Here is a 27280-nt window from a genome sequence, read left to right as displayed (position 1 = left end):
AGCGAAACGCCAAGCGATAGTGGTACTCGCTACGATCGCTAATGATGACTGCTGATGAAACCGAAGCTGCGAGAATGAGGTGAAGAAACGAAGTCGACATTTGAATGGAATTTTGCACGATTAATGGATTAACAGATGGACGTGGATTTTTATGCGTTTATGGGAAATTAGGAAGGTCAAATTTACGCACGGCGCGCATGGTATGCTAAAGATAATAAAAAATTAATCCAGGAACTTCTTGAAATATCTAGTAGGTACAAAAATTCTATTTTTTTAATTAATGAAACACATGAATCTGCATAAAAATCTACAGTCCAGTCCAGTGATTAATGAGACTACGAATCTTTATGCAAGTTCGTATTTTCGAGAATGCAGTTTAAAAGTCAGCACCTTGGTGGAAAATTGTTCTACTTGCCAAGTACCATAGAAAATACTATGCTGAGAGACATTTCATATTACTTTCTCATATTCTCTGCATTTTGTGCAATTTTGCACTTTCAAAATTCCTATAAATGCAGAAGAATCCGAGGTCTATCGATGATTAGCTACTTATGAATGAACGAGTTCTGGTAAATTGTTGTTTGGAGATTTTGAACGTTTTATTTCGTACGTCAATCTGTACAAGATTTTTTAAGCGACGAACTTTTGAATCTTATTTTATCGTTAGTATTTATTAACTGTTATAAACGTTAAATATTAATATTTTGTATAGACATTATACAGACCCTTTTACAGCTGAAACTTTAAAATTCCTCTTTTCCTAGGAAAATGGACACTGAGTCAGTGAATTTCATTATTCATTAGAGAGAATAATTAGGAAGGTGCTGCTGAGAAAAGCACAGCTGGGACCATCACTTTATCATATTTTATAACGAATAAAAAATGTTGCATTAATAGCAAGACAAAAATTTACCCAATAATCAATTATCACGACGAAGGACTAAAACTTTCGTTTAATAAACTATCTTCCAGAAATTTATATAATAATTATTTATAAGACAACCCGCATATTCTATAAAGTGTTTTAAACGTTTTGACTTGAACGGTGGGTATAACATTTTAATTTTCAATGAAACAAAACGAGTAATATGAAAGCTCGAATGGATTGAAACAACTTTAAGGACAAAACAGACTTTTGATGATTAAAAATTGTATACCTAAGGATCGAGGAATCGTATCAAATGTATAAAACTATAATTGTAACGACGAATAGAAAACGATTTAGAAAGAAGGAAAAATTACACGGATTCCGTAAATAAATGTTAAAGAAATAAGTAGAGGGTGAAAAATGGCGAATGAAGCATTTATATTGAAACACGTTCGAGCTTAGTTTGCTCGTTCGTCGAAGAAACTCGGAAAGAAAGTGAACAACGTCTCTGAAAGATTCATACGCGACTTTCAAGCTCGTTCAGCGCGAAAGAGAGATTACATCGGATTTCTTCGACGCCTCTCCCTGGTAACCAGAACACTTCCATAAATCATACATGACTCTCTGTCCTCCGCTATAGAAACGTATCGATTCTACGTTCAGAACATCGTGGCGAACAATAAAACAACACGTGTTTAGTTCCATTTTATAATCATTTGCAACTGTGAATACGAGATAACATAATTTGATTGTATAATAATATGCAATTGAGAATATTATTATTAAATAAATATTACTGGCAAGCTATGTAATAGAGTATCTGATATTTAAAATTACTAATTTTATTATTTTCAATAACACTATTTAATAACACTTCAATAACACTTTTACTATACACTATTATTAAGTAGACAGTAATGCTAAGCTATAGATATATAATAGTATGTTCAATACTCAAAATTGATCGATTCTATTACAAATTACTATTATTCTCAATAATTATTAAAGCAAAAGAGTAATAAAATGAAATTTTATAATACATTAGAATTTTTTATTATTATTATATTCATCAACTTATATATCTCTATTTCTTACACTTCAGTTTCTATGCAACGCTACTATCTTTTACTTTTATAGTTTGTTTTATAATCATTGGAACGCTATTATTAACTTCAATCACTCGTTTATACGTGCTACAATTTTATTCGGTTCTTATGCAGCATTATTTCTATATACTATCAAATATATGTTTAACTCGCAGTAATAGTAATATTTAGGAGTTATCATTATTTCTCCTCGATACTACAATTTACGCTATTTTATATTCTGTATGAATACTATATTATCGCTGCTCTTAGTTGCCACTACTACGCGTTCCAACCGAAACTACTGGTTTTACACTAATATCAAACTTCACACTTGCGTGTTTAAACATTTCGATGCAAAAACGTTCGCATAGTTGCTATCAGTAAACCAGTTTGCTTAGTTATTGGTTATACGAACGTTCGTTAGTCGTCGATAAATCTCAATCGAATAGATACGATCGCACAGAGACGATTTTCCGAGAACTTGCTTACTTTGCGACAAGTTTTTCATTCGTCGTCCGTCGATCTGCTTGCGGAAAATTTAATTTCCGTGGCGCGGTCGAGAAACGAAATCTTGTCGGATACGTGTCTCCACGAATCGTCATTTCTCGACGATACATCTTGTTGTTTCCACAATCGTATTTCGAGATTTTACTTATCAAAACGTCACAGTGTGTGGAACGAGGTGGAATAGAATGAAATAAATCGGTACGGTGTTGATTAACGCGGTAATTGGTCGAATGAACGTGCAATAAATAATATTGTTTCGATTAAATGGACTCGTTTATTAACCCATGGCTTGCGATATCGAAATTATGATTTTAATTCCATAAAGTTGTACCTTAATTTCAGCTTCGACGTTAGTTTCGATGAGTTATCGCTAAATATAAATTACACGATAGCAGAAACTAGAGCGAGAATTCTAACAAATAAAAAATTCTATGTCCTTTACACGGAATATTTATATCACAATTTTATGATAATCTAATTTTAAGGAAAGGAAACTGTATAACATTGAAAAATTATTTTACTTGCTGTGCGTTAAAATTACTATACCTATCTACTACTATTAATACTAGAAGCGTGAAAACCATGAGAATATCCAATCCCTAATTTCTCACAGAAATTCTACTAGACACATTTATAACAGTGCGAAAAGTCCTTAAAATGCAAGAACCGAAGGTTGTCTTCCGCCTTTTCCTCACTTTGATTTTCTTCACACTTAACTTTTATCTTTTAATTACTTTATATAGTTCAAAAAAATGTCCAATTAGCCTGGTTGTAACAAATAAACCAGCACTTGAAACGTGCAAGTTTGTAGCAGAAAGAAATCTTTTAGAAGAATATCGAACAGCATAAAAGCAAGTTTAGAGACAAGATTAAAATTGATTTTAATCAATTCATCGTCCCAAGGAGAGCGGTAGTGATCAATCACGCTGGAGGCTGCAATAATTTAATCCAATCGTGGCGCTTCCGTTCCTAAACGCTTGGCGCGTCACGATTCTACTCGGTTCTCCCTCGAGAATGCTAATTTCTCGCTTTATACGGCCTACCTAATCGGTAGCTGGCTTCTATCAGGAGCAACATGATAAATTCATGGGGCACGAACATTGTGAGTCGTAGTTAGGGGTGGGACTACCCCTAAGTCCCGACACGGCTCGACACAGGGCGGTCTGCTGGCCGAAAAGAAATGGAGGGCGAAGAATTACGAACTCACGTGTCGGTGCTCGTACTTCTATGTCAAACCAAGTGCTTCTGTTAATGAATTTTTACTAAGTTTGCAGCAAGTAAATAACCGATAGCTGTTCGCGTTTTTAAATGGTCATGGCTCGTTTATTCTGTCATACTTTGCCTTTTCTTTTCTTTCTTTTTCTAGGTGGCAAAAATGATAAAATTCTTGTTCATAATTCAGCGGATACTTGCTCGGTTCGAGCTAAACGATCGTTAGAATGTACATAACGACTTCCTGCTTTGATTCTATTGCTTACCTGTAAGATACTTAGTCAAATTAAAATATACGTTTTACACTGTGAAATATCATCTATGAATATACACTGTGTATTATGAAATGAAGTTAGCATTCACGTTGAATGTTGAAATTACGTAATGTCAAACGTATTACACGTGTTAATAGTCATTTCGCGCAAAATAGACTAGCGTTCAGTGACCTATAGACAGTTACGTCGATATAACAAAATATATGAGATAAACGTAGGTATCTATGTATAAAAATATATAACATGAAATGTATTAGGTCGTCCGAAAAGTTTCTTTCGTTTTATAAGGAAATAACAGATGCACAACATTTTATGTTTTATATTATTTTGTCGAATTACGTATGATCCATTTTGTTCTATCAAAATAAAGAATCACGACGTTCGACAGATTAGGTTTCATGTTTGTATAAAGATGCGTCGTTGTAAAAGACGTGTCTGTAAAAGAAAGACGTTTTTCGGGCAATCTAATGGTAGCTACATGTATACAAAAATATATGAGAAGAAAGTAATGTCTACATACATATACAGAAGTATATGCTACATGTAAGTATTCGGTGATTTTAATCGATTTATAGTAACAATATGCAAATTTTACCAAATTGTACGAATGATTGGTAAATTAATAACTGAAAGCAACACCTGCTGCCCTTTTATGCAATCACCAAGATATAGATATGTATTGCCTACGTATTAAAAAACATAGAAATAATTTGTTTTAGTGTTTACTATATATAATGGTATATAAATTTACCACTTAAATATCGCTAGTTGTATTAACATCAGGTATCTTTCTAGCTATATAGGATATCCTTCTTAATCTGAACTAAATTGACAAAGTAATTCTGTAAGGTAGAACAATTACGAACATCAGTTCTATTGTCGCTTACTGACTTCCGAAAATGAATTTAATCGAATTATGATACAGATACTATATATTGTACTATAATAGAAGCAAATTATTGCAGTTTGATTTGACAGTAGTTTTCTAATTGAAATATATCTTATCAGAAATGAACAAGTAGCTGAATACTTTTGAACGATGGTATACAAGATAAAAGTAACATCTATACATACACAAATGTGTAACATATGCAAAGTATAGTATGCTTCACAATATTTGGCAACTGAAAGTGATTTTATATTCAGGTTCCAGCTTTTCCCTTATGTCGGTAAAAATATGAATTTGCGTAAACATTTATAGTCCATTAACGCATTGTTGACAGTTACTCTGAAAGATATTTTATTCCAGTTCTGACAAATTTTTGCTGATACCTGCACTGCAGCCATAAATATTAAAACGCCTACTCGTTATATCTATTGAAAAATTCTAACAAATCTTGCGTTATATGACATTTTACGTTATAAGAGGCGAATAGTACAAATGAAACTACTGACTTACAATAAAAGACAAAAACAGTGATAAGCATACAACTTGTATTAAATAACAGTTGACGTCCTAATACTTACGTACGTCGGTGTATGTCAAAATGTCAACGTTTTCAGCGCGAGAAACGTCTCTCGACCTCAACGTTAAAGATTAAAAACGTCGACTCCGTTGATAACACGTTAACAGCTCCATTATTGTAAAAAATGCACATTTGAAATTCCATCCTACTATTTTCAAATCCTCGCTTCATCGTTAATCCCAACGAAAAATAATCTCGAAAACATTTTCCATCGCGATGTCTGCGAGGATGTTCCAATCTTCTTAAGAATCCAAAAAGAAGGAAAAGGGGGACGCAGTTCGTGTCATCGAAAAGCAAAAAGGGGAAAAGGAGCATGTTCCTTCCGTTCGGATGAAACCCTCGTTATCGCGCGGGCTATCCACGATCGAATCGATCGTCCGTTCGATCCAGAGAGGATCGATGGAGGCCTACGTACACGACTGTCGAGCGGAATACTTGCAGCACCGGTTTTCGCGTTGCTCAACGACGGCCCGGTTCCGCGGTGACGATAAACTCGCCCGCGGTAATTGGCTTACGAAATCATCCCGCGGGAAACGGGCTCGCGACACTTTGAAAAATCCTCCAGGGATTTGGTCGTCTCGTGATGGCAAGACATTACGCAGATTGTGTATTACCAAGGTGGATGATGGCTAAGGTGTACTTATAAGGAGCTGTCGAAGAGAAACTTTGATCCTTTTGAAGTTTGCTTTTTATAGGAGACGCGTGTCTGGACATCAAGATGATCAAGGTGGAGTGGTATCTTTATTTTTCTGGCTTTCGTAATTTTTTAAGACAGTTATTTAAAAAGTAACGACCCACATTTCCGATAATATTAGGTCGTCCGAAAAATTTCTTTCGTTTTATAGGGAAATAATGAATGCACATCATTTTCTGTTTCGTATTATTTTACCGAATTACGCATGATCCGTTTTGGTCTATCAAAATAAAGATCACAACGTTAGACAGATTAGGTTTCATGTTTGTATAAAGATACATCGTTGTAAAAGACGAGTCTATAAAAGAAAGACACTTTCCGGACAACCTAATATTAATCATACGTATATCGATTATTTTATGTATGGCGTCCTTGTACACATTAGAACCACACCGCCACGCGGCGGTCGTAATTCGTGTAACTATGTGATTAACCATGCGACTATAGTAATTCTGATTAAACGTATACCGAGCAACTTCTTTCCTATTGTCCATAATTATCAGAATCCATCATGAGTTTCTAGAATTGATCGAGTAGATAAATATTTCTTTGTCTTTTTGTGTATGTACATCAGGCACCGCGTAAAATTGTATTATCTTGATAAATTTACAAGAAATTTGTTTATTAAATCTCGTTAGTTTGAAATTCATGTTACAAGCAGCAGTAAGAATTTTCTTTACTTCTATAGATTTTTTATGAAATAGTGTTGCAAGGTTGCAAGTTGACATCCTTTCAAATTCTTAGGTTCTGTGAAACAGATATTAATTCCAAGCTTTTAATTAGTAGGGAAAAATGCACGGTATACTCACGTTAAGAGACGCGGAGGCGGGGACGGTGACCATGGGAGGGACGTCACCACTGCCACCCCTCATTTTGCCCCTTTACACGGCCCACCAGATTGTGCAACGACGTCACATCAGATCTCTGTTAAGAGAGAAAGCACCGTTAGTCAGTGAATGGGAGCAGATTTGTAAGCTCGTAATTCGATTCGAGGGAATTCGCGAGGGGCTGAATACTTGATAAACGAATACGCAACATCCCTTGTCGATTATGACATTCGTAAAGAGTTTCGCCATTTATGAGGACAAATTATAGCAATATGGCTTCAGTATGGGGTGAGGTGACGAAGGGTTGTTTTGCTTACTGAAATAAGCTTTTTTAGGGCGAGGGTTCACTGTTTCAGTCCGTAAAGCATAAAGGGATGAATTTTTCCTTTTATACGTTTATTTGGACCTTAACTCTTTTAACTAGGCACAGAGGTTAAGGAATATTTCTAACATTAATTCAATGTTGAAAATTTTGTATTTCTTTACGTTTCGTATTTTATGTATTACATTTCGAAGAACGCAAAAGAAGACAGTAGGTTTATTATTTGTTCAAAAGTACGCGAAGGTTAAGAAATATCTTTAACATTAATTCAATTTTTTTTTTTAATTTCGTATTTTACATTTTGGACGATTCAAGAAGAAAATAGGCTTAATATTTTTGTTTCTTACTTTTGACATTAATTCCACGTTGAGTATTTTCTTTTCTACCTTTCGTATTTTACATTTTACGTTTCAAACAGTACAAGAAGAAAATAGCTCCATTATTTTTCAAAAATACTCTATTATCCGAATAGGTACTTTGTTATTTGAACGTTCTGTTATCCAAACAAAGTGTCCGTTAAGACGGCTACGGCCGGGTCGACTAAATCCGTCGACTAAAATTGATCAAGTAGACTAGTCGATGGTCGACGAAACTAGCCGACCAAATGTTTGCGTTCATACAAAGCGATTCACTACAAGTTCTCATGAATCGACCGTTCAGCCGATCAGTTTGTTTGTAGCCGCCAATTGTACTCCGATGCTTTTTCTTCTTCCTATTATCATGTGTATTATCGTATTATGATCGTATCCTTTTATATTTACCAAAAGAAAAAGGTACGATAGAAGATACAAGATTGTGCTAAACATTTTTGAAAAAGTCACGAATCTTGCGACTGGTTAAAATAATATAGTCATCGAGAAACGTGGTAAATACCTACAAATGCTAAAAAAAATTAACTTTTGTTTATACATTATTATTATGGCAAATATTACTATGATACTGACATTAGAACCATCAAACTCGTCAGACAAATTTCAGATTTCCCTTTCATGCAATTATACCGACAACATACATATCATTATTTAGAAAATCACAATTTTATGGGTTTATTTATTTTAATTAATATCATTTGAAATATAAATATAAATATATATATATTGATTTATATATGAAACATTTTAGTACATATTGCAGGCAGGTTCTAGTGTTAAATATATCAGTTATTTATAATTCAAGATCTCCAACGAAATAGTAATTTATAATATAATGCTCATTGAAATTTATCAGATTTTTATAAATGTGTTAATCTTCGCAACATTGTAATATTTCTTCGTACAAGTAATGTTAAGAAGTATTGTTTGTTTGTTAATGGTATGTGTCTTACAGTGAGCGTAGAATTGATACGAAACGATAAAGACGACAGAAACACTTGTAGAAATTAACGAGATCGTTCGGTAATACATTTACGTGGCAATTTGCAGTCGTCTGGAAGTCACGGTTGCGTAAACAGATCGGATTTAGCCCCGAGGGAGCCGAACAATCTTCAACGTGCGCGCCGTCACTTTTGCATAAATGAAACCACGTTAAGCGGATTGAAAAGCGCGGCATCGCGACGCGAGTTTCCTAAACGAAAGTTCGTTAGTTCGAGGAAAATACCAGGACGCGAATCTAGACGAGCAAACATCGTTAAAAATTGCACGTCGGCTCGCAGAAACATGCTCCGTCAGCGGAAACATGCGATATTTTTACTACCAGAAGCGCGCTGAAACTGACGAAAGTTTAAACGAATTTCTCTATTGTTTCATAAATTATAGATGGAGTATTGAAAAAGTGGCAAAGAACCTCCTTAATTCATTCTTTTCTTACCTAATCATGTAATTATAATGTTGCTCGCAAAAGACGTAAAAAATTTCCAAAAACTTAGAATTACGCTTGTCTACCCAAATCGAAGTTTTCTTAATTTTTTTTAGCGAAGATTTATCCTTTTTTTAAGTTTCAGCGACAATAAATAAAGCTCCCTTAATTGATTCTTTTATTGCCTAATCATTCGACCGTGTTGCTCGCAAAGATCATAAGATTTTCAATTAAAATTAAAAGCAATTAGTAGAAATAAAATTATAACTAAGAGACTTAATGTGTAATTAAAAATTAAAATTGGACTGCAAAATATTCAAAGCAACGTTTGCGAAAAGTTGAAACTTCGCACGCAATGCTAGCATAATGACACACTAATAATTCATGGAATGAAATTATGTATCTATATCTTTAAGCAGAATGAAGATAAATTCCCTGATATTAATTTTCATTAATAAACTAACAAGGAGCGTTCGCGAACGATCCGATTTGGATAAAACTTTGTAGGTTTAAAGAACAGCCAAAGATAGTAGATACATATTTTTTAGCTGCGGAAACTCAAGTTTAAGAGGATAAAATCAGCCTTCAAAGTCCGATTCCTTTTATCCCTTTTCTTATATCCCTTAAGAGGCAACTCAAAAATGATTACAGATGGAAGAAAATATTGTTAACAAAAATTGAATGCTCTCTAACGTGTTAGAAGAAAATGCTAGTCAACGAAGAATTTTAAAAAATGCATAAAAATGATGCTCTATCAGTCATTCTCATTCGAAAAAACTACTGTACATAAAATAGAATCGATCGTTACATCCAAATCGGAGCCGGATCGTTCACGATTTTTTTAGACTAACGATCCTCGTTATCTCAGTCGAGACAGAAATTTGAAAAACGGATTTACAAGTTTGCAAAACAGACGCGAGTTACGAAAATTGTTCATTAAGCTAACGACTATTAACATGGTTTAACTCCATTTCATTAAGTTGGTTAAAATTGGGCCGGTTTCTTTGGCCGGATGCCTGCGTCACGTCGTCGCCATTATCCCGGGCCAATTTGCACACTCGCATCTCCCCATTGGCAAATACAATCGTGGGAAAATTATCCAGTTAATTTTTGTAATTGACGTCTCCGTACAATTACCTTGAAAGGACTAGGTAATATCATTTGCAAAAAGATACCAAACCTGTTTAACTCATAGTATGGAATATGCGCAAGTACTACACGACTCTTCGAATAACTCTTCGCTTAAACTTCAAAATTAAAGAATGAGAAATAATTCGAAGGAAGAGTCGGGGAGCTTACATTGTAATTTTTATAGTTTATTTTATCAAATTATGCGTTGCTAAATATTCGGAGATATTTTTTTTATCTTTATTAACCCTTTCTCCAGGTGAAGGTTATAATAGCAATTTTATTTAATCTACGTACATGTAGCGCAGTTACCTATATATTAACCTCCGCGTGACCCTACTCTTTAACCTTTAGCTTTATGACATTTCCACAAGTACCTACTTAAGTAGTACGTAGGCACTTTAATATTGTGTGAAGTAAAACATTGAGATATTGCACGCGATTTGTATCAAGCAATCTACAATCTCGTAATTTGGAGATAAAGTCAGGATTAAAATTAAAGTTTGATAAAAGTAGAACCCGTTCAACCTTGCCACGCTCAATTCATAATCCTTATTTTGAGTATTTTGGGGCGATATTTACGAGTACGAATCAAGTACTTTGGTATGATTTATCTAAGAAAGAAAACAATCTGTTAGGGTCAAAAGGAGTAAGTCTTTTAAAAACAATTGGTAAATTGACGATGTTTTGTAGAAACTAGAGGTATAATCATTAAGGCAAGCAATATTTTGTCATTTTTGAAGAGTACGAAGAAACGAATTAGCAGCTCCAGCAAGAAATAAAAGATCAACTTTGATAACATGGGATTGATGGACAGCACCCTGAATTTTAAAATCGTTTCTCTGTAAAGAATAGATTTAACTTGCGTTCTTCTACTGTAGATTTCATACGAAGCAACGACAGAATATCCCCATCTTTTTCTTTCCCACGAACTCGCAGCCAATACATACTCGACACTACCGTGCCCAGTACCCTGTACACTACCGTGGTATCTACTATCTTCCATCCTCGTCCTCGTCACGTTCATAATATCTTCATTCTCATGTTCCATACGTTCCACTCAAAGTTCCAGTCTCTGTCAAACAATCTGCCACCCATATCGACTATCTTTCTCTCAATGATACTCTTCCCTATCCAGTAGCATATAACTCTCTTTTCTTCGTTCCACTAGTCGCTCTTTATATGCTCCATCTCCCTTTATTTCATACTAGACGGTCTCTTTTTTTCTTCAATTCATGTTCTCTGTTCCATTCAAACGCTAGTCGCTCCCTTTCTTTGTCGCTCTAACATGCTACTTGTAACACTATCCTCGTCTAATCGTCTCTCCTTGTTCAATATATACATCGCTCCTCCTCCGACAGGCTTGCGTGCACAGTTTTTTCTCCGCTTTCGTCGTTCCCTCACAGTATCGTATATCGCTATCTCTATCTTTCTTCTTCTTCTTTCACATTATATATCTGTCCCTCTTTGGTTCCATGGAACAACTCTGTTCCCCCTATCTCTGTCGTTCTTGACTCGTGTCACGCACATTTTTTTGCAGCCCCGACGCTCTCCCGCTCCATCTATCTTCTATCTTTATTTATCCTTTGACGCTTCCACGTATGTTTATCCTTCTCTCGCTCTCCCGCTCCGAATATCTTCTATCTTTATCCGTCCTCTAATGCTTCTGTGTTTGTCCTTTTCTCGCTCTCCCGCTCCGAATATCTTCTATCCTCGTTTCTTGTTCGTTCTATACATATGTCTATCCTTGTCTCACTTTCTGCAATAAGTCTTCCCCTTTTTCTTACGTATTCTCTCTTCGTTCGACGAATCGATTCAGTGATGTTGGTGCTTGTTTAATGGATTCGTTCTCAGTCTGGGTTTGTCTTTGTCGGCTTCACGAGCCAGTGCACACGAGGATAGAGGAGAAACGGGTTCCGTTGGCGGTCTCTGTCGCACGCTCGCTGCCTGGCCCACCCACCGCAATAAGTTCCACCCGCCCACGTTACCTCTCACGCACTTCTGCCGCGCGATCATCCGTTGCGAATTGGAAAGCAGGCGCGTCGCTTATCTCGCTCCGGCATCTCCCTCCGCGCGCAGCGACGGCAGTGCAAGGGAGAAACGTTGCGTCTCTGCTCTCGAGTTTTCGTTTCTTTATAGTTGAGATACAAGGAGGAGGAAGAAGCTAGCGGGCGAGTTTTCATTTTGCGGGAAAATTGGACGACGCGATGTAATCTACGACGAGCATAGATCGTTAAACGATGTGTAAATTATTAAGGGACGAGCGATAGTTTATCGTAATTAAACCGCGGAGTTTTACATGTTTCTGGATAATTTGAAGATAAAAATGTGCAACATACACGTAATGTGACATGTACAGAGTGTAATGTTTGTTATGGTATTTGGTAGAACATATTTCCGTCTACGCCAGGTTTTTGAAATTGTATTCTGAAAATATGAACTTATATGAATATCCGCACTTTAATCGCGATGTTATAAATATAATATATCAATTTCTTCAAATTGCACAGCTTTGTTACGGCTAAATTGTTAAAAATACAGATATCGATAATGTAAATTGATTGAAAGGAACTGGAAAATGAAATGCTGCGGTCAAGATGCATAATTATATCGTCATTAGCGTGAAATTTCACAATTTAAACGAATTTTCCGCGTTAAAACACGGCATTGCGTTTGATACGTCGTATTCACTTACGTTCGCCAATTATTCACCGCGTAATTGATAGATCCGTTTATATTACAGGTTGGTCGACAAATTAATTACTAGACACCCATATGAGCGATGAGAAATGTCATTTTCAAATTCATTACAAATGATTAATCCTCATACATTCCCGTATAATATTTCATACTCTTGAAATACTTTTGGAACTCTAGGAATTTCTAGAAAACGATCTTCTTCTCGATAACATTCCGTTATTACGTATTTAATAACCGGCATATCGATATATATCGTCATCGTTTAAAACGTAGTTTATCACATTATCACGTAACACAAAAGAATCAACAGTTTCAAAGATGCAAATGACTAGACTGTGGATTCTTATGCAAATCTATATTTGTCAGAAAATATGTACAATCGAAAAAGACAGACACGATAGAAAATTGTTTCACCATCCACGTGTTATAAAAACATTATACTTATCTTGAATATGTTACACACCTTTTCACATTATTCGCATTCCATATAATGTTGCACTCTGAAACTTCCTATAAAATCACGTAGTCTACAAATGAACCTTCAAAGACGCCAAGTCTCTCTTCAGTCTCGATCTCCGCCATTGGAGACGAAAGGGATTTCGGAGTTGCTATTCTTTAGGACGTTTTTCAATAAGAAGGAGGATCCATTTGCAAGAGAAACTCCTTTGCTGTCCTTGAACTCTCCGCTTAGTGTACTTCCTCGGCCGTTGTTTCCTCGTCTTCTACCGCCAGTCAAGCGAATCGTACTCATGGTCGGAAGCTTTATTGTGATCCGTAAGCGGACAAAGACTGCACTCATCGGTCGTCCGTGAACCTTGACGAACGATGACGTTGACGTTCGTCTAGCCACCATTCCAATTAAATTAAGACAAGCTTCTGTTTCGTATTCGAGACAGACAGCTCTGATACAAACGATGTTCTTGTCTATTTTCCATTTCTTCGACAAATTTTTCTCCAACGAACGAACGAAGCGTTGAAGCAGACACAGTCTGATTTTGTTTTGATCATAGCTTCTAAGAGCGAGAAGCGAATTGTAGCTCGTATGATCAGGATGACTGTAGTTTTAGATCCTTTGTTCGTGTAAATTTAATAATAAGTATCTGGAATAAATTTCTGGAAGAACCGAAAATAAAGAACAAACTAAAACTACAAGTTTCTATATCCACTACCCTAATCACGGAACTGATCGATATCCATTGAAACAAACGATACAATTCGTGTTTCACACTCGCATAATTCGGAAGCTGATTCAAGCTTGAATAATTTATAAATACGCAATGAAGTATTGAGAAAGTCGAACTTCGATAGAGTTTGAAAAAGTTGAAAAACCTACGATCTTTCGAAAAGTACGCTGCCACGCTGAATTATAAAGATCGATTAGAAGAACGTAAACCTAACCGTATAAAACCTAATACAAATGTAAATAGAGATGTATACATATAATTCTCAAGCGTAGTAAATTTCTAAGAGAAGCAAAGCTAAAGAAACAAAACCTGACAAACTAAAGCCCGCAATTTTACAATTTTATAAAACCCGTGTCTGAACGTACACACTTTACAGGTACGCAACAAATTCCTCGCTATCTATGGCACGTTAAGATCTAATAAATATCTGCTTATTTATTTAAATCCATTCAATTAATAACTCAGAACCTACGTTAGGCTTAAATAAAGAAACAATTTCAGAAACGAAAAACTGCAAAAAATCAAACGGGACGAAAGGCACGCTCTTCCACTCGACAAATTTTTCCCTAAATCGAGCGTTTCTCCATGACCATGGTTTCTACACGATTTCACGAATGTTGGGTTGGCGAAATCATGGCGATCCGTTCGATAACGTGACGCTGCCCTAATGAGAGAGGCGCACGGTCGGATCGGATAAAGGGCATCGGGGTTCGTGGATCGTCCGTGGATCCCAGAGGCACGACCGCACGCCATAAAAGCGCTCTCTATATTTAGCCACGGTTCCCCATATGTTCCCCACCTACGTGGTCGGCACCGCGAACCACGCTCGCACGTGTTTTACGACTCTGCACGCCGGTGATCCCGAGCACCCGCCACGATTCGCGTTCCTCGCCCGGTTCCAACCCTCTGCGACCCTTTTGCCACTCGAGCACTATCGCTCCATTTCCTCTCAAAGCGATACCATGTTAATTCGTTGTTTACCATGCTGATGATTCTCCGTTTTTCAATCGGTCAGTTGTTTTCCTTCAATATCGATAGCTTGCGGCACCGATATAGTACGTCCACTTTTAGCGTTTTCGAGGAAAACAATTTTAAAAATTCGATGATACTTCGTAGTTGAGTAAATACTGTTTGCGTCTGATATCTACTTTTAGCCATGCTGTTATAAAATTGGTTATAAATTGTGCATTGAACCTTTTAAGGAAAATAAGACGACAAAGATAGATCATGGTTCTTGAAGATATCTCTAATTATTTTTATACTAGTTATTTTTGACAAATTTGTGAAGTAGACTTTATACGTGACTATAAACGTGACTTTTATAAAGCATGAACAAACGGTCGAGGGGCGAACGATATTTGTGCAAGAAGCACAATAAAGATTTAGAGACCTTTTTTTTAAAAAAGAAGGAATTTTTGTTTGAACCGCATCTTTATCGCATGTCGTACGAACGAAAAATGAATCTGTCAAGCCTATTTCATCATTTTTATTATATCATTACTGCAGCAAAATCCTTCATATTTTATCCGGCTTTTAATTCTCTCGGACAATGTATTTTATACGCTAAACGCAAATTCGATATAAAATTCAGCTCAAGATAGAAGAGAACGTTATCTGACATTTCCTATATGTACAATCCTTTATGCGCTAATCTAAAAATAATGAACTCTAATGCCAATTCAATGCCAAAAGATTCATCCGAGAACGCCATCGCGCGAAAAATTAGTAAAGTAAATCGTGATCCTTCGTCGTGCCTCGGATCTTTCGGATCGCGTGCAAATGCGTGCAGCTGAAACCATAAATTCGCATGGCCGATGGCGCGCCGCAAAATAAGCAAAGACATGATGAAGCTTCGACCGTCATTAATCGCTCTCGATCGAAAGCTCAAGGAGCAGCGGTTGGCGCGGCGTGAATAATCGCGTTAACGACTCGACACGTTGATTGACACGGTCCATTAATCGCGGCCGAGCAAACATTATACCGTTGCAACGATTTATTAATTCAACGATCAATCGATCGTCAAATGGACACCCGGACTGTTTAATAAAGATCGATCTTTTAATCGGCGCGAATCCTCGTTGCGATTCGAACTTTCGTCATTTATCGTTCCGCCCAAACGTTTCAATCTTACCTCTCTTTCGGTTCTTTTGCTCCGTTCGTTTTATTTATTCTGCTACATGCTTCGCGCGCACGATCGAACGACTTAATGGTAAAGCAGATGGATATCGAGATCGAGATAGGAATCGAAATTCGTATTACGCATATATGCCAATGCCGAGAAATATTCAGACACTTGCATCTCTTCGACAGAATGGAATTTAATTACAAATTTTAAGGGCAGACAGATTTGCGATTATACAGGCTGAATGAGAATGTCGATCGGGAAAGTTCACAAGCATATGGCCTTGTTTTCCAGTAACAGATTGTTTTATGTTGCAACTGTTGTTTTACCTACCTCCAGAGAAATTTCCCCGAGTGACCAGGTGCAGTTTCGATAAAATGTTTCGTGAATGTATCGCGTCATAAATTGTCCAACTTGCTCGAACAACTTATACGGATTTGTCAACAACTTTGACCGTCGCGCCACGAAGAATGTCAACGCTGTCGACTGACATCTCATAAACAAGAGACTCTAAACGCCCTTATAACTAATAATCGAATGGTTTTAGGTCCGGAGGACGAGCTGGTGAGGAAACGAGGCCAACAGGATCTTTGCATTTGCCATCGTTTGAAACGGTTGATCTAAGTGACGTCCAACAGCACAAAATAGACTGCACCTCAAAAACAAGGTCGTATCGGACATATGTTTACAGGTATGAACTTTGCTTCTTATTTTAGTGTGCTGAATCAGCCGTACTTTACACATGTTCTGACTCACCCTGTATAATAAGTACCTCCTTATATGTATGTGATAATTAGTGCTGTTATATGTGCAGTAAGTTTCAAAAATAAATTTCACGTTACAGCATTCTACTATATATAGGGTGACTCGCGAAACTATTCCAACATTGCTGTTAGAAACTTTCTATCTGTATAATACACGGATCGTTTTGAAATCTCATTAGTTCCATTACGAGACATGGCTATCACGATTGTCGATGATAAAATCTCAGAGGAACGTGAAAATATAGGAGTTACAAGATATTTATTGGAACATGCACATCGCAACAATCAGCAAAGTATTTGATCATCCGCTATATTAATAACCCACGATATTTAATGAGACTATCTTGAGCATTAATTGTATGTTTAAGACTACTGTTCACGCAGTATACTAATTTTTCCATTAAGAGTACGCTTGCAATAAATATCTTGTGATTAGACTTGTAGCGGAACATGAGTCAACAAAAGATTCAAATCGGGAGAGACTCGTATTGTTGCGCCTTGGAGTGGCAACGTTATTTTGGTTTGCTAGGTCCAAAGGTAAACAAATTCCGGGCAAAATATTATCGTCGTTATTTGTAATCGTCAACCGGAGTTGCAGTTGAACTTTTTAAAATACCACCGGTCGATACAAATAGACGAACGTGCTCTCTACGACAGTCATTGTAGCAAATGTTTACAGCGAGTCAGACATCGAATAGCAAAGTAGCAGAGTTGAACAGTAGCATTGAGGCATACGCTATCTCTGTACTTAAAGTGATTTTAATATACACTGACTGTTACAATTTTATCATTCGTCTCTTAAATAAACCAACACGTATAATAATATACATCTGAGACTGTTTAACTTTTTTCAATTACAAGTCACACGAAGAAGATTCTCCTTCTAGCGACATGAAGATCATGGAAATTATTTTGAAACTGTAAGTGATACTGTAACGATCGGTTGATTGCAAATGGCAACGGATATAGAGAAATGAATAAAACGGAGAATAGACGTTTTATGGGGAATTTGCAGTCGTTATCGAGTGATCGATAAAATTAACGACATTGAGGAGTCGCGTGCGACGACGCCGTGACGCCGCGCGCCGAGACGGTGTATCGAGAAGCCACTTTCGTTATTGTTGCCGTGGAAACGTCGCGTACACGAGTCCCTGATATGTGATCCTGACTTTCTTCTAATCACTTGATAACATTTCTAGTCACAGCATTCGAATCGATAGTTTTTTAATTCACAGATTGTACGGAAGTTTCCATTTGATGTTGTTTTCTAGTTTCTGACTTCTCGTTTTCCATTTACTTATTTTCCAGTGTGAAAAATTGTCAGCAAGTTTCGATTTGTCGTTAAATATGGCAGTTACACGTGATTGCTTTAAAATTCGTCGTTGAGTATAAATTGTCAATGGAATGATTCATTTTTTAGGAAGTAGCGACGTTTCTAGTTTAAATATGAAAGGAGAATTTTTATAATTTCGATTAATCTTAATCGATGTTCAGCTCTTAATAATAAATGTATCTGTTAAGACGTTTAGGTTTATTTTAAACATATGCGAAGATTTTTCCCATATATCTAAAATTTTTCATCGACTTTCTTCGATTGAAAAATTCGGAATTATTCGTTGAGCGACGTTAGGAACTTTGATTAAGGTAATACAAATTTTAATATAGAAATTTTATTTTATTTCCTACTTTGTTTCAATAAGTTTATATATCTTAAGTTTGTGGTTAAGACTGATAGAAATAATTCATAGAAGCCTAATTAGGTTAGTGTACATTACATAGAACTGTACAATGCTCTGAAATAAAAAGGAGCGTTAACAAGCGTCCGTTAAATCGGCTTAATTAAAGCCGGAATTACTTAACATTTAATAAATATCAAACGATAGAAGGTGAAGCAGCAATCACGCGACGTGAAACATGTGAAAAGCGGGATGTAAGCAAAGATAAAAGCGATATACGTCACGTTTCTCTAGGTTATGATTAAAAATAACATCCGGATGCGTCGTTTGCCGGAACAATGGCAAAGATGATAATATCGTTAACGATAATAACGCGGGAACACGCGAACAAAATGAACATCGTGTCCGATTCGGACTTTATCTTGTATTTAAAACTAATATTTTCTTCTGTTAACTACGATGCGAACGATTTTATGATTCATTGTATACTTTATTAATGTAGTAACGCATATTTTTAATAGCAAGTGAATTAATAAAGAAATCAATGTGGGAATGATGTATATTATGAATCGTTAAAATTATCGTCTATAGAACATTGTAATATTTGTATAATCATCCAAGTTGCAGTTGTAAATTTTTTAAACGGAGATTAATATTTGTACCAGTTCTTCAATTCTTATTCTAAATCGAAATTCTGTGTCGCGAAATAATAACAATTTTCTAAATACTTCAAATTCCGCGTCTTTCTTCATACTTCCAATATTTTTCCTCGATTTTTTAATCGTGCAATATTCATAGCAGAAACCATCACAATACATGAAACTGTATATGAAACTAAAACTATAACTAAAAACTTCATCGATATTCCTAATTCTAAATTTCCATTAAAAGAGTATCAGTGAAACTATCCACGTATTATTCATATTATTAAAATATAAATAAATAAATAAAACACAAATGTGTCGAATTTTCTACGGAAGAAAGTTCTAATCTTGATTTATCAATCAGATGGTTATCAGTTATCGCGTATGATAATTTTAGATATTTTTACGATCGACGCGATAATCGCAAACGTAGAAATCGGCAAAATGTTAACGCGTTACGTTTAATCTCTGAACCAGTCGTAATTACACGCAGTAACCGGTATACCAGTTTCGTCGCGGTTATTTTCTCCACGCGTTTCTGCAATTGTTGTCCCTGACGGACGTTTCTCTGCATCGTGGAACTGGGTCAAAAACGTAATTCGCGATCTCTTATGCAAAGGTGAACGACATTTCCAATGTAACCGACTTATTACGACACTCAAGTCCTCTTTTGTGATAAATAGCCACAATTTCTCCAACGATTTAATCTTTTACGATCAGGAATTTATTTACCTAAAAGAGGGAAAATTGCAATCGATTTCCAGACTGCGGATTTTTACGTTTATGGCAAATCTTAAGGCGCCAAGGTTTACGAAATGAACGCGTTACGATCGATACAGAAAATATCCAAAGTAAAGTGGTCGTTAGAATCTTTACCAGAAGAAACAACGTTGGTTACGTTTCTTTCTAATATTTACAATCAAATATCATCCTGATTACTTTGGAAAACTTGGTATGCCACATTGTCACTAAATTCTACTATAAATTTTTTTGGTAATTTTGATACAACTCTAAATCCTTGCAAAGTATTACAGCTGTCTGTATAATTATTTTCAAATTTATTTCAGATCGTAATGATTGCATATGTCGTTAATTTGCATCATATTTACATATTTACATATATACATATTTTTTAAAAACACGAATTTGCATAAATATCCACAGTCTCTCGATTACAGCTTTTCGAATTGAAAAATATAAAACAATATTTGCTTGCGTTTGTCCTTTTTGTTCTTCCGTTTGGTTGGAATAAAACGCTTGATACGCTCAATTTAAACCTCAAAAGAGGGAATATTAGATTATTTTGAAAAGCATCGTAGAAACAAATGTTCTCGTCTAAATTACGCCGCATAATACAGGATTATCCACTGGCCGATCGAACGATATGTGACTTATTGCTCGTTCCTAGAAAATAGACACGTTAATACGTAAATGAATGAGCATAGGCCACGAGCGAGTAGCATAATATCTCACGGTTCTCATCGTTGATTTTAGAGAAAATTGATAGGAAAGTTTGTTTCGAGTTGAGCCGTGGCGTCGCGTTGGTTATTTAGTAGATAGGAATGCACAGGCCACGACTTTGAAACCACGGTTCGATATCGATTAAATGCCACGCCGAAAGGTTAGACCGACCTCCATCTTGAAACTCCGGATGCGGCTTAACTTCTAATATCAAGGTCAGGTTTCGATGACTATTTGCATGAAAAATTCACGACTAAGTATAGATTCGAGATTCGACACTTTTGGTTGCAAATTGATTCCAAGAACGTTGGAAATTTTAACGTTAAAGTCGACGATCTAACGCAATTTCTAGAAACATACAAATCTTACTTCGATTTACTTAACGAAATTCTATCGACTATGTTGAACTATGTTTTCGAAGTAATTAAATCGCGATTAACTTTAATGCAACATGTTCTTTGTTTAGAGAATAGTGATATTTTGAAAAAGTTAGTGTAATCTATATGCGAATTGAAGTTTTGGATGCTTTACAAGCAAAAACCTGTCAGCCGGTTTCTAGAGAGAAATATCGATTAAATGCAGGGGAAAGAACATAGAAGAAATAAAGAGAATAAAGGACAAAAGAGGAGAAATATAGGCACGTAACAGTACTTGAACTTTTGAATACACCACCGAGGCATTCGACTTGATAAAAGTTTTTTCTACTAACTTGTATCGCGACGTGAACTTTCAATCCACTCGATCTCACCTTCAACAACTTAACCCTGCTGCGGTGTCTGAATCTTTTATGTTTCAATCTCGCTATAGTTTCAAGGACTTGTCAGGTTTTAAAACGACCATCAACAATTGAAACGAAAAATCGCGCGTATCAATAACGATAATAAAATTTGAAATCAATCTGAGATATATAGAAATTACAGAATATTTATTGCAAATGTATATTTAATAAAAAAATTGGTATACAACATATAACGATTGATTGTATTGAGATCTATCATTATATTGGATAATTGACTACTGAAATAGTTTTCTGATCTATCCACAACACAGGTGTACTTGTACTCTTGTAATTTCTATATACTACATTTCCAGAGTTATTTCAAACTTTACCGATGTCTTATTAGCTAACCAAAGCTTCTTATCAAACTTGATCATAGTACTCGCGCCTCGTTGCAGTGCCAATGAAATTTTAATTCTACTCGGTGTATTCATAAAAAGTATCCGCAAGTGTTCGAATACCTTCATTAACCTATATAAATCCGAGGAAAGTAGCAGAGTTAAAATACTTGGCATTACCCACGTTCCAACAAAACCAAAGGAAAACCTCGAAAAGAGGAGAAAAAATTCATTTAATTCCATTTTCATCCACGTCGGCACTCGAAGCGCCCCAAGCATTCTCCACCCTTCGAAAGATTGAACCAGGCAGCGCCCGAGGCGTCGACCACTGACCCACATACCGAACCAGCCTCAAAAACATCAACATTCATCCCCGTTTGCATCACTTTCCTCCAATCCATTCGCCGATTCACGCGATTGTAATTTGACAAAAATCCACATCTGCCCCCCACCACCACCCCATCGAATCCACGTTGTACCCCCGTTCGAAAGCATAGCAACGCGCATCCCCGAACGATCATCGTTACAGTCTGTCGAACCCCATGCGCCAAACCCCGTGCGCGCGTGTGTGTCTCGGCTCGCAGGTGGTTCATCCTGTTCATGGTGTATCTGCAGCGTTTCTCACCTTGGCGACGACCCCCTTAGTCCGTTTGGTGCGCTATCGATCACACGCTCCACCCACGAAAACCCCTGCAAGCGGCGTGGAGAGCGGCGTCGTGCCGCGTACAGCCTCCAAGTCTCTGCTCCTCTGCTTGCGATAGGTCGCGGTCTCGGTCGTCACGTGACGCACAGGGTGCACCGACTGACACGGTTCCTTTCACAGTGTCCTCGACGTCGCTATCGTTCACAACCGGCCGTATCTACCGAAGATTCGTGGGTTCAGTGTTATCGGACGATCGTTGCTCCAGGAGAACTTTTGAAAGACAGAGACAGACAGACAGACAGAGAGCAAAAGGAAAAACCGAAATACACGAATGATACGCGTTTGGCTCGCGACCGGGGAAAAGTCTGACGCGGTCTCGCCCGGTGTGCACGGAAAGCGTGTATCGGAAGGAAAGGAGGGCGCACGCAAGCGCAACCGACCGTCGTCCTAACCTCCACTCGATAAAACGTCCTCGGTTCTGTCGGTTTCTCGTTACGTCAGCGTACGTGTTGCGTCAGCGGGGACGCGTGCGCGCACGTGGTGGCTCACCATGGGCATAACCATCGGATACGCTGGTTTTGCGTGCACGCACAAAGCTGTTTGCTAGTATTTCGAACAGAAGAGGGATGGAAGATGGTGTGTTGGGGATGAGGGTGGAGAAGGAAAGGGGTGGTCGACGGTGGTGCCGGGAATCTGCGGTGCGTTCGGCCGGTCTATGGGAGATGGAACGGTCGCGCTGCGTGCACCTCTCTCGCGGGGGTGGAAGGGGCTGTTCGTACGTTCTGCTTTCGTTTTCGTTCGGAATTTTCGCGAGCTGTGCCTGTGTTCGCTTCGACGTATCCCTTCGACCAACTTTCTCTGCATCCCTTACTCTTTGTTCCAAGGAACAGTGAGAAAAACGGTGAATTTAGGCAATTTGGCAGTTTGTTGGTCGCTGACGAGTCAAGATGATCGTTGCGTTTGGAATTGTCCACATTGGATTTTGTGATTGGTTACGGTGGTTCGGCTTTGTGAATCGAGTTTGGCGGTTTGATAATGGCGTGAGTGAACTGCTGTTTGGCAGCCTGGCAGGATCGAAGGGTGGAATGGGGTTAGTGGAAGGGTGCCAGAGACGTGGCAACGATTTTACGAAAGGATCGTTCGTCATGCGATAGAAATTGTGTTCTAATCTTATCTTAAGATAAAAAAGTGTCTTTGTATCTTGTTTTGTTAGTTTTTCCTTTCTTGTATTTGTGGATAGTAGCTCGAGAATCGTTCAAGTGATGTGGATAATAGTAAGCGAATTTGTACAGGTGTTATCGTTATAGAAATCTCGTAAGAATGGCCGATGAACAATGGTATTACATTGTGCCAGAAGGTTAAACAAATGATTTAATACGCAATTATTTAATACGCCAGCTACGTCGGCGAAACGTCTCGTCCGCACAATCGATTAAACCTTTCGTTTGGCGTCAGAATTCCTAACAACCACGAAATACACATAACAGCAAGTCGGCGAAGGTTGCCAGGAAAGGTTCAAACAATCGATGAATGGTGCTACGTATTTCACTGTCTATGTAGTAGTTAGAACAAACTTTCAATATTCGTAATAATAAAAATATAAAAAGATAAAAATAAAATTCGAGAAATTGATTAGAAAATAGTGTGATTGAATTTGATAGATTTTTGAAAGGATTCAGATGATTTAATGAGAAATAGATTGGAAGAATTAAAATTGATACTTCGAACATCAACATCGAGAAGGTTTATTGTAAAATAGCGTGATTTAAACTGTGATTAAACATTTGAAATGGTATTTCTAAAAACGACAATTTAGATTGTTATGTGCTGATTAAGAATGGATTCAAAGAGTTAGACGTAGATGTAACAGAAGTGAATAATTCATCGTAAAACGATTATACATTATTCAAAAGTAGTTTGCTTCATAAAGGACGGGAAATGATCCAGTGAAAGGGAAAGAGCCTAAATATGCAACGCGGACAAGCCACCCTCGGTTGAAAGAGAGTCCGCTGTATGTCGGTCGAACTTGCGCAGAATGTTCGAGAATTTTATGAATGAAAGCTCGCGCTAACGATTGACCAAACTCCGGATTCTGATTCAGAAAATTACCGCATAATTTATTCCTTGGCATTTATTCCAAGCCTACTTTGAGAATTAACGATTCTTTCTCTTAATCGTATTCTTTACTTCTCACTTCCCTTTACATTTATCACTTTTATTTGGAAATTAGTTAGTTGAAAAGTAGACACGTATTTGAAAATTGTTAGATATCAATGTAGGAAACTGTTTATTTAACAATGGATGTACCAAATCCGTCAGAATGACGGATTTCAAATTTTATTTCCTCACAGCTGGAACATACAGTTGTTTTTGCAAACATTAATATTGCCTTTAATCTAGACACAGACATGAGTATATAGATTTATTTACTTAATTAATATCATTTGAATTACACTGATTAATATATACAACATCTAAGTCGATAGACTTAGTGCTGAATTTTATCTTTTACACGAAACCAGTTCTAATTGTTAATGATTTACTCGTAGAGAAGGGTTGAGCATAGTTAACAATAAATATCTTGAGATATTTGAAAATCGAAAAAGTTTACTGACAAAATGAAAAAGCCACAAATATTTTGAATATAGTTGCAAGAGAAAGATTCTTCTATCTATCGTCTAAACAAATCATCAACGTAACCTTCCAGGAAATATAAATCGTATCAACAGATTTACACGTAAATGTTTGGTGTACTCGATTGTACAAGTGCAAAGTTTCAATCGAAGAAGCTCCAAAACACGCGATTAATTGGTAAGGATATGACAAACCTGAAGAAGCAACGAGGATTCTCTACCTACGATACCGGGTGGTTGAAATGTCGCGCAAACTGTATTGAAACGACTATTAGGATACGGATTGCGTGACTTTTCGACCACCCAGTGTGTGAAACGCACCCCGAGGACCAAGAGGGATGTACCACGTGTTTGCGATCGATCGTCGTGGCTGATATGGAAATGACGATCGAATCCATACGAGAGAAGTTTCTACGAACGGATACCGGAAGTGGGGGGAAGAGCGCCGTTTGAGACGACGGAAGTACGCTCGGCGTGCTGGAGATTGCTTTCGGTGATTGCACGACCAAGTTTTATGCAGATAGACTGCTGAAAGACTTTGGGATGAATTATAATCGAAGAGAAATTACGTTTACTTATGAGTTGTTTTATCAGCGTATGTTACGATGACGGTATAAGTGTGATGGAACACACACGCGTGAAAGGATTAATTCGTGATATGAGTTGGTTGGGTCTGAGAATGATAACATATTTAACGATAAAACGTTATATTATTAAATAATAGTTATTTATTCAAAAATTGGTTAAGATAATATAATCTCGTGTGGAATGATTTTGAGTTTCAGGTGATGATGAAAAGTATAATGATTGAATGAAGAGTGAAAGTGAATTTAGGTATAATTGAAACAAATCATGTATATTGTATATGCTACCTATGTATATATATTCTTTTAGTGAACAAACAAATAAAACATTTAATAACCTTGCTAATTTTGCACCTGGATTTTTTAAAATACAAATTAGGAACTCGCAGAATCGAGATCGAATGAGGATTTTCAAATCTACAACTCAAATTTTAAATTCAAACTTGGACTGCCAAATTCAAAATTTATATTCAAGTAGTTAAATTCACAATTCAAATTTTGTAATTCAAATTTAGACTGTCAAATTCACAATTTACGTTCAGATAAGCAAATTCACAATTCAAATTTTTAAATTCAAACTTAGACTGCCAAATTCACAATTTAAATTCAAATAGTCAAATTCACAGTTCAAACCATTAATTCAAATTCAAGACTGTCAAATTCGCAATTCAAATTTTTAAATTCAAACTTAGACTGCCAAATTCGCAATTTAAATTCAAATAGTCAAATTCATAATTCAAATCTTTTTATTCAAATTCAAACTGTCAAATTCACAATTTAAGTTCAGATAGCCAATTTCACAATTCAAATTCAAATAGTCAAAATCACAGTTCAAGTCTATTAATTCAAATTCAGACTGTCAAATTCGCAATATAAATTTTTAAATTCAAACTTAAACTAGAAAATTCACAATTTAAATTCAAATAGCGAAATTCATAATTCAACTTTTTAAATTTCAAATTCAAACTATATGAAATCGAATCTCTGTCTTATTCCCAAATTCATTCTCAAATCTTTTCATCCTTCAATGCATTAAATTCCTCAACAGCCAAATTACCTCACCATTACAATATCGTAGTATTCACCCTTCGAAGCCAATTCTCTCAACTTCTTTTACACGCATCACAAGACACCCCATCTTTGAACATCTAATACTGTAACTTCTCGCAGCCACCCTATAGTAACAATTCAAACCAACCTAACCTTTCGTCAAAACCACCCCTTCTCGTGTTCGCAAGCAGAGCCCTCGCTTTCCACCGCGAGATTTACTTCAACCCCCTCGAATAATTTCTCCCTGTCGATAAAATCGCAGCTCCATATTCCCAAAATTACAGTAATTTCATCCCCTGAATCATCTCCGATTCGTTTCGAATCGTATTTTTCTATCGCTCGAACGTTTATCGTTTCGATCATATACGATAATCATATTTTTCGTTTCAAATGTTTACTGATACCAAAAAATAGATCAGGCTACGGATGTTTATCAATTTATAGGAAATTGGAGAATACGAAAATACACATAGTAGGTAAGCACATATAAAATATTTGAAATATAACATACTCGTTACAATA

At 36.6% G+C, this 27280-nt stretch overlaps 1 protein-coding gene across 2 annotated transcripts in view; it reads right to left on the bottom strand.

The window, feature by feature from the left end:
• The window catches only part of LOC100649131 (ras-related protein Rab-37), a 172705-nt gene that overhangs the window by 126785 nt on the left and 18640 nt on the right, over positions 1 to 27280 (bottom strand). Inside the window, exons 1-2 of one of the 2 annotated variants that reach the window (XM_003394525.4) lie at positions 22474 to 22920; positions 6920 to 7034 (exon numbers count right to left, since the gene is read on the bottom strand). In XM_003394525.4, the coding sequence (XP_003394573.1) occupies positions 6920 to 6982 (63 nt within the window). In that variant the 5' untranslated portion in view covers positions 6983 to 7034; positions 22474 to 22920. Of the gene's footprint in view, positions 1 to 6919; positions 7035 to 22473; positions 22921 to 27280 lie in introns of those variants that run through there. The other variant, XM_003394526.4, reaches the window with a different exon arrangement.

This window comes from Bombus terrestris, chromosome 3 (genome assembly GCF_910591885.1).
Source record: "Bombus terrestris chromosome 3, iyBomTerr1.2, whole genome shotgun sequence".
NCBI lineage: Eukaryota > Metazoa > Arthropoda > Insecta > Hymenoptera > Apidae > Bombus > Bombus terrestris.
Note: the sequence above shows the minus strand (reverse complement) of the source record. Positions and strands in the feature narration are given on the sequence as shown.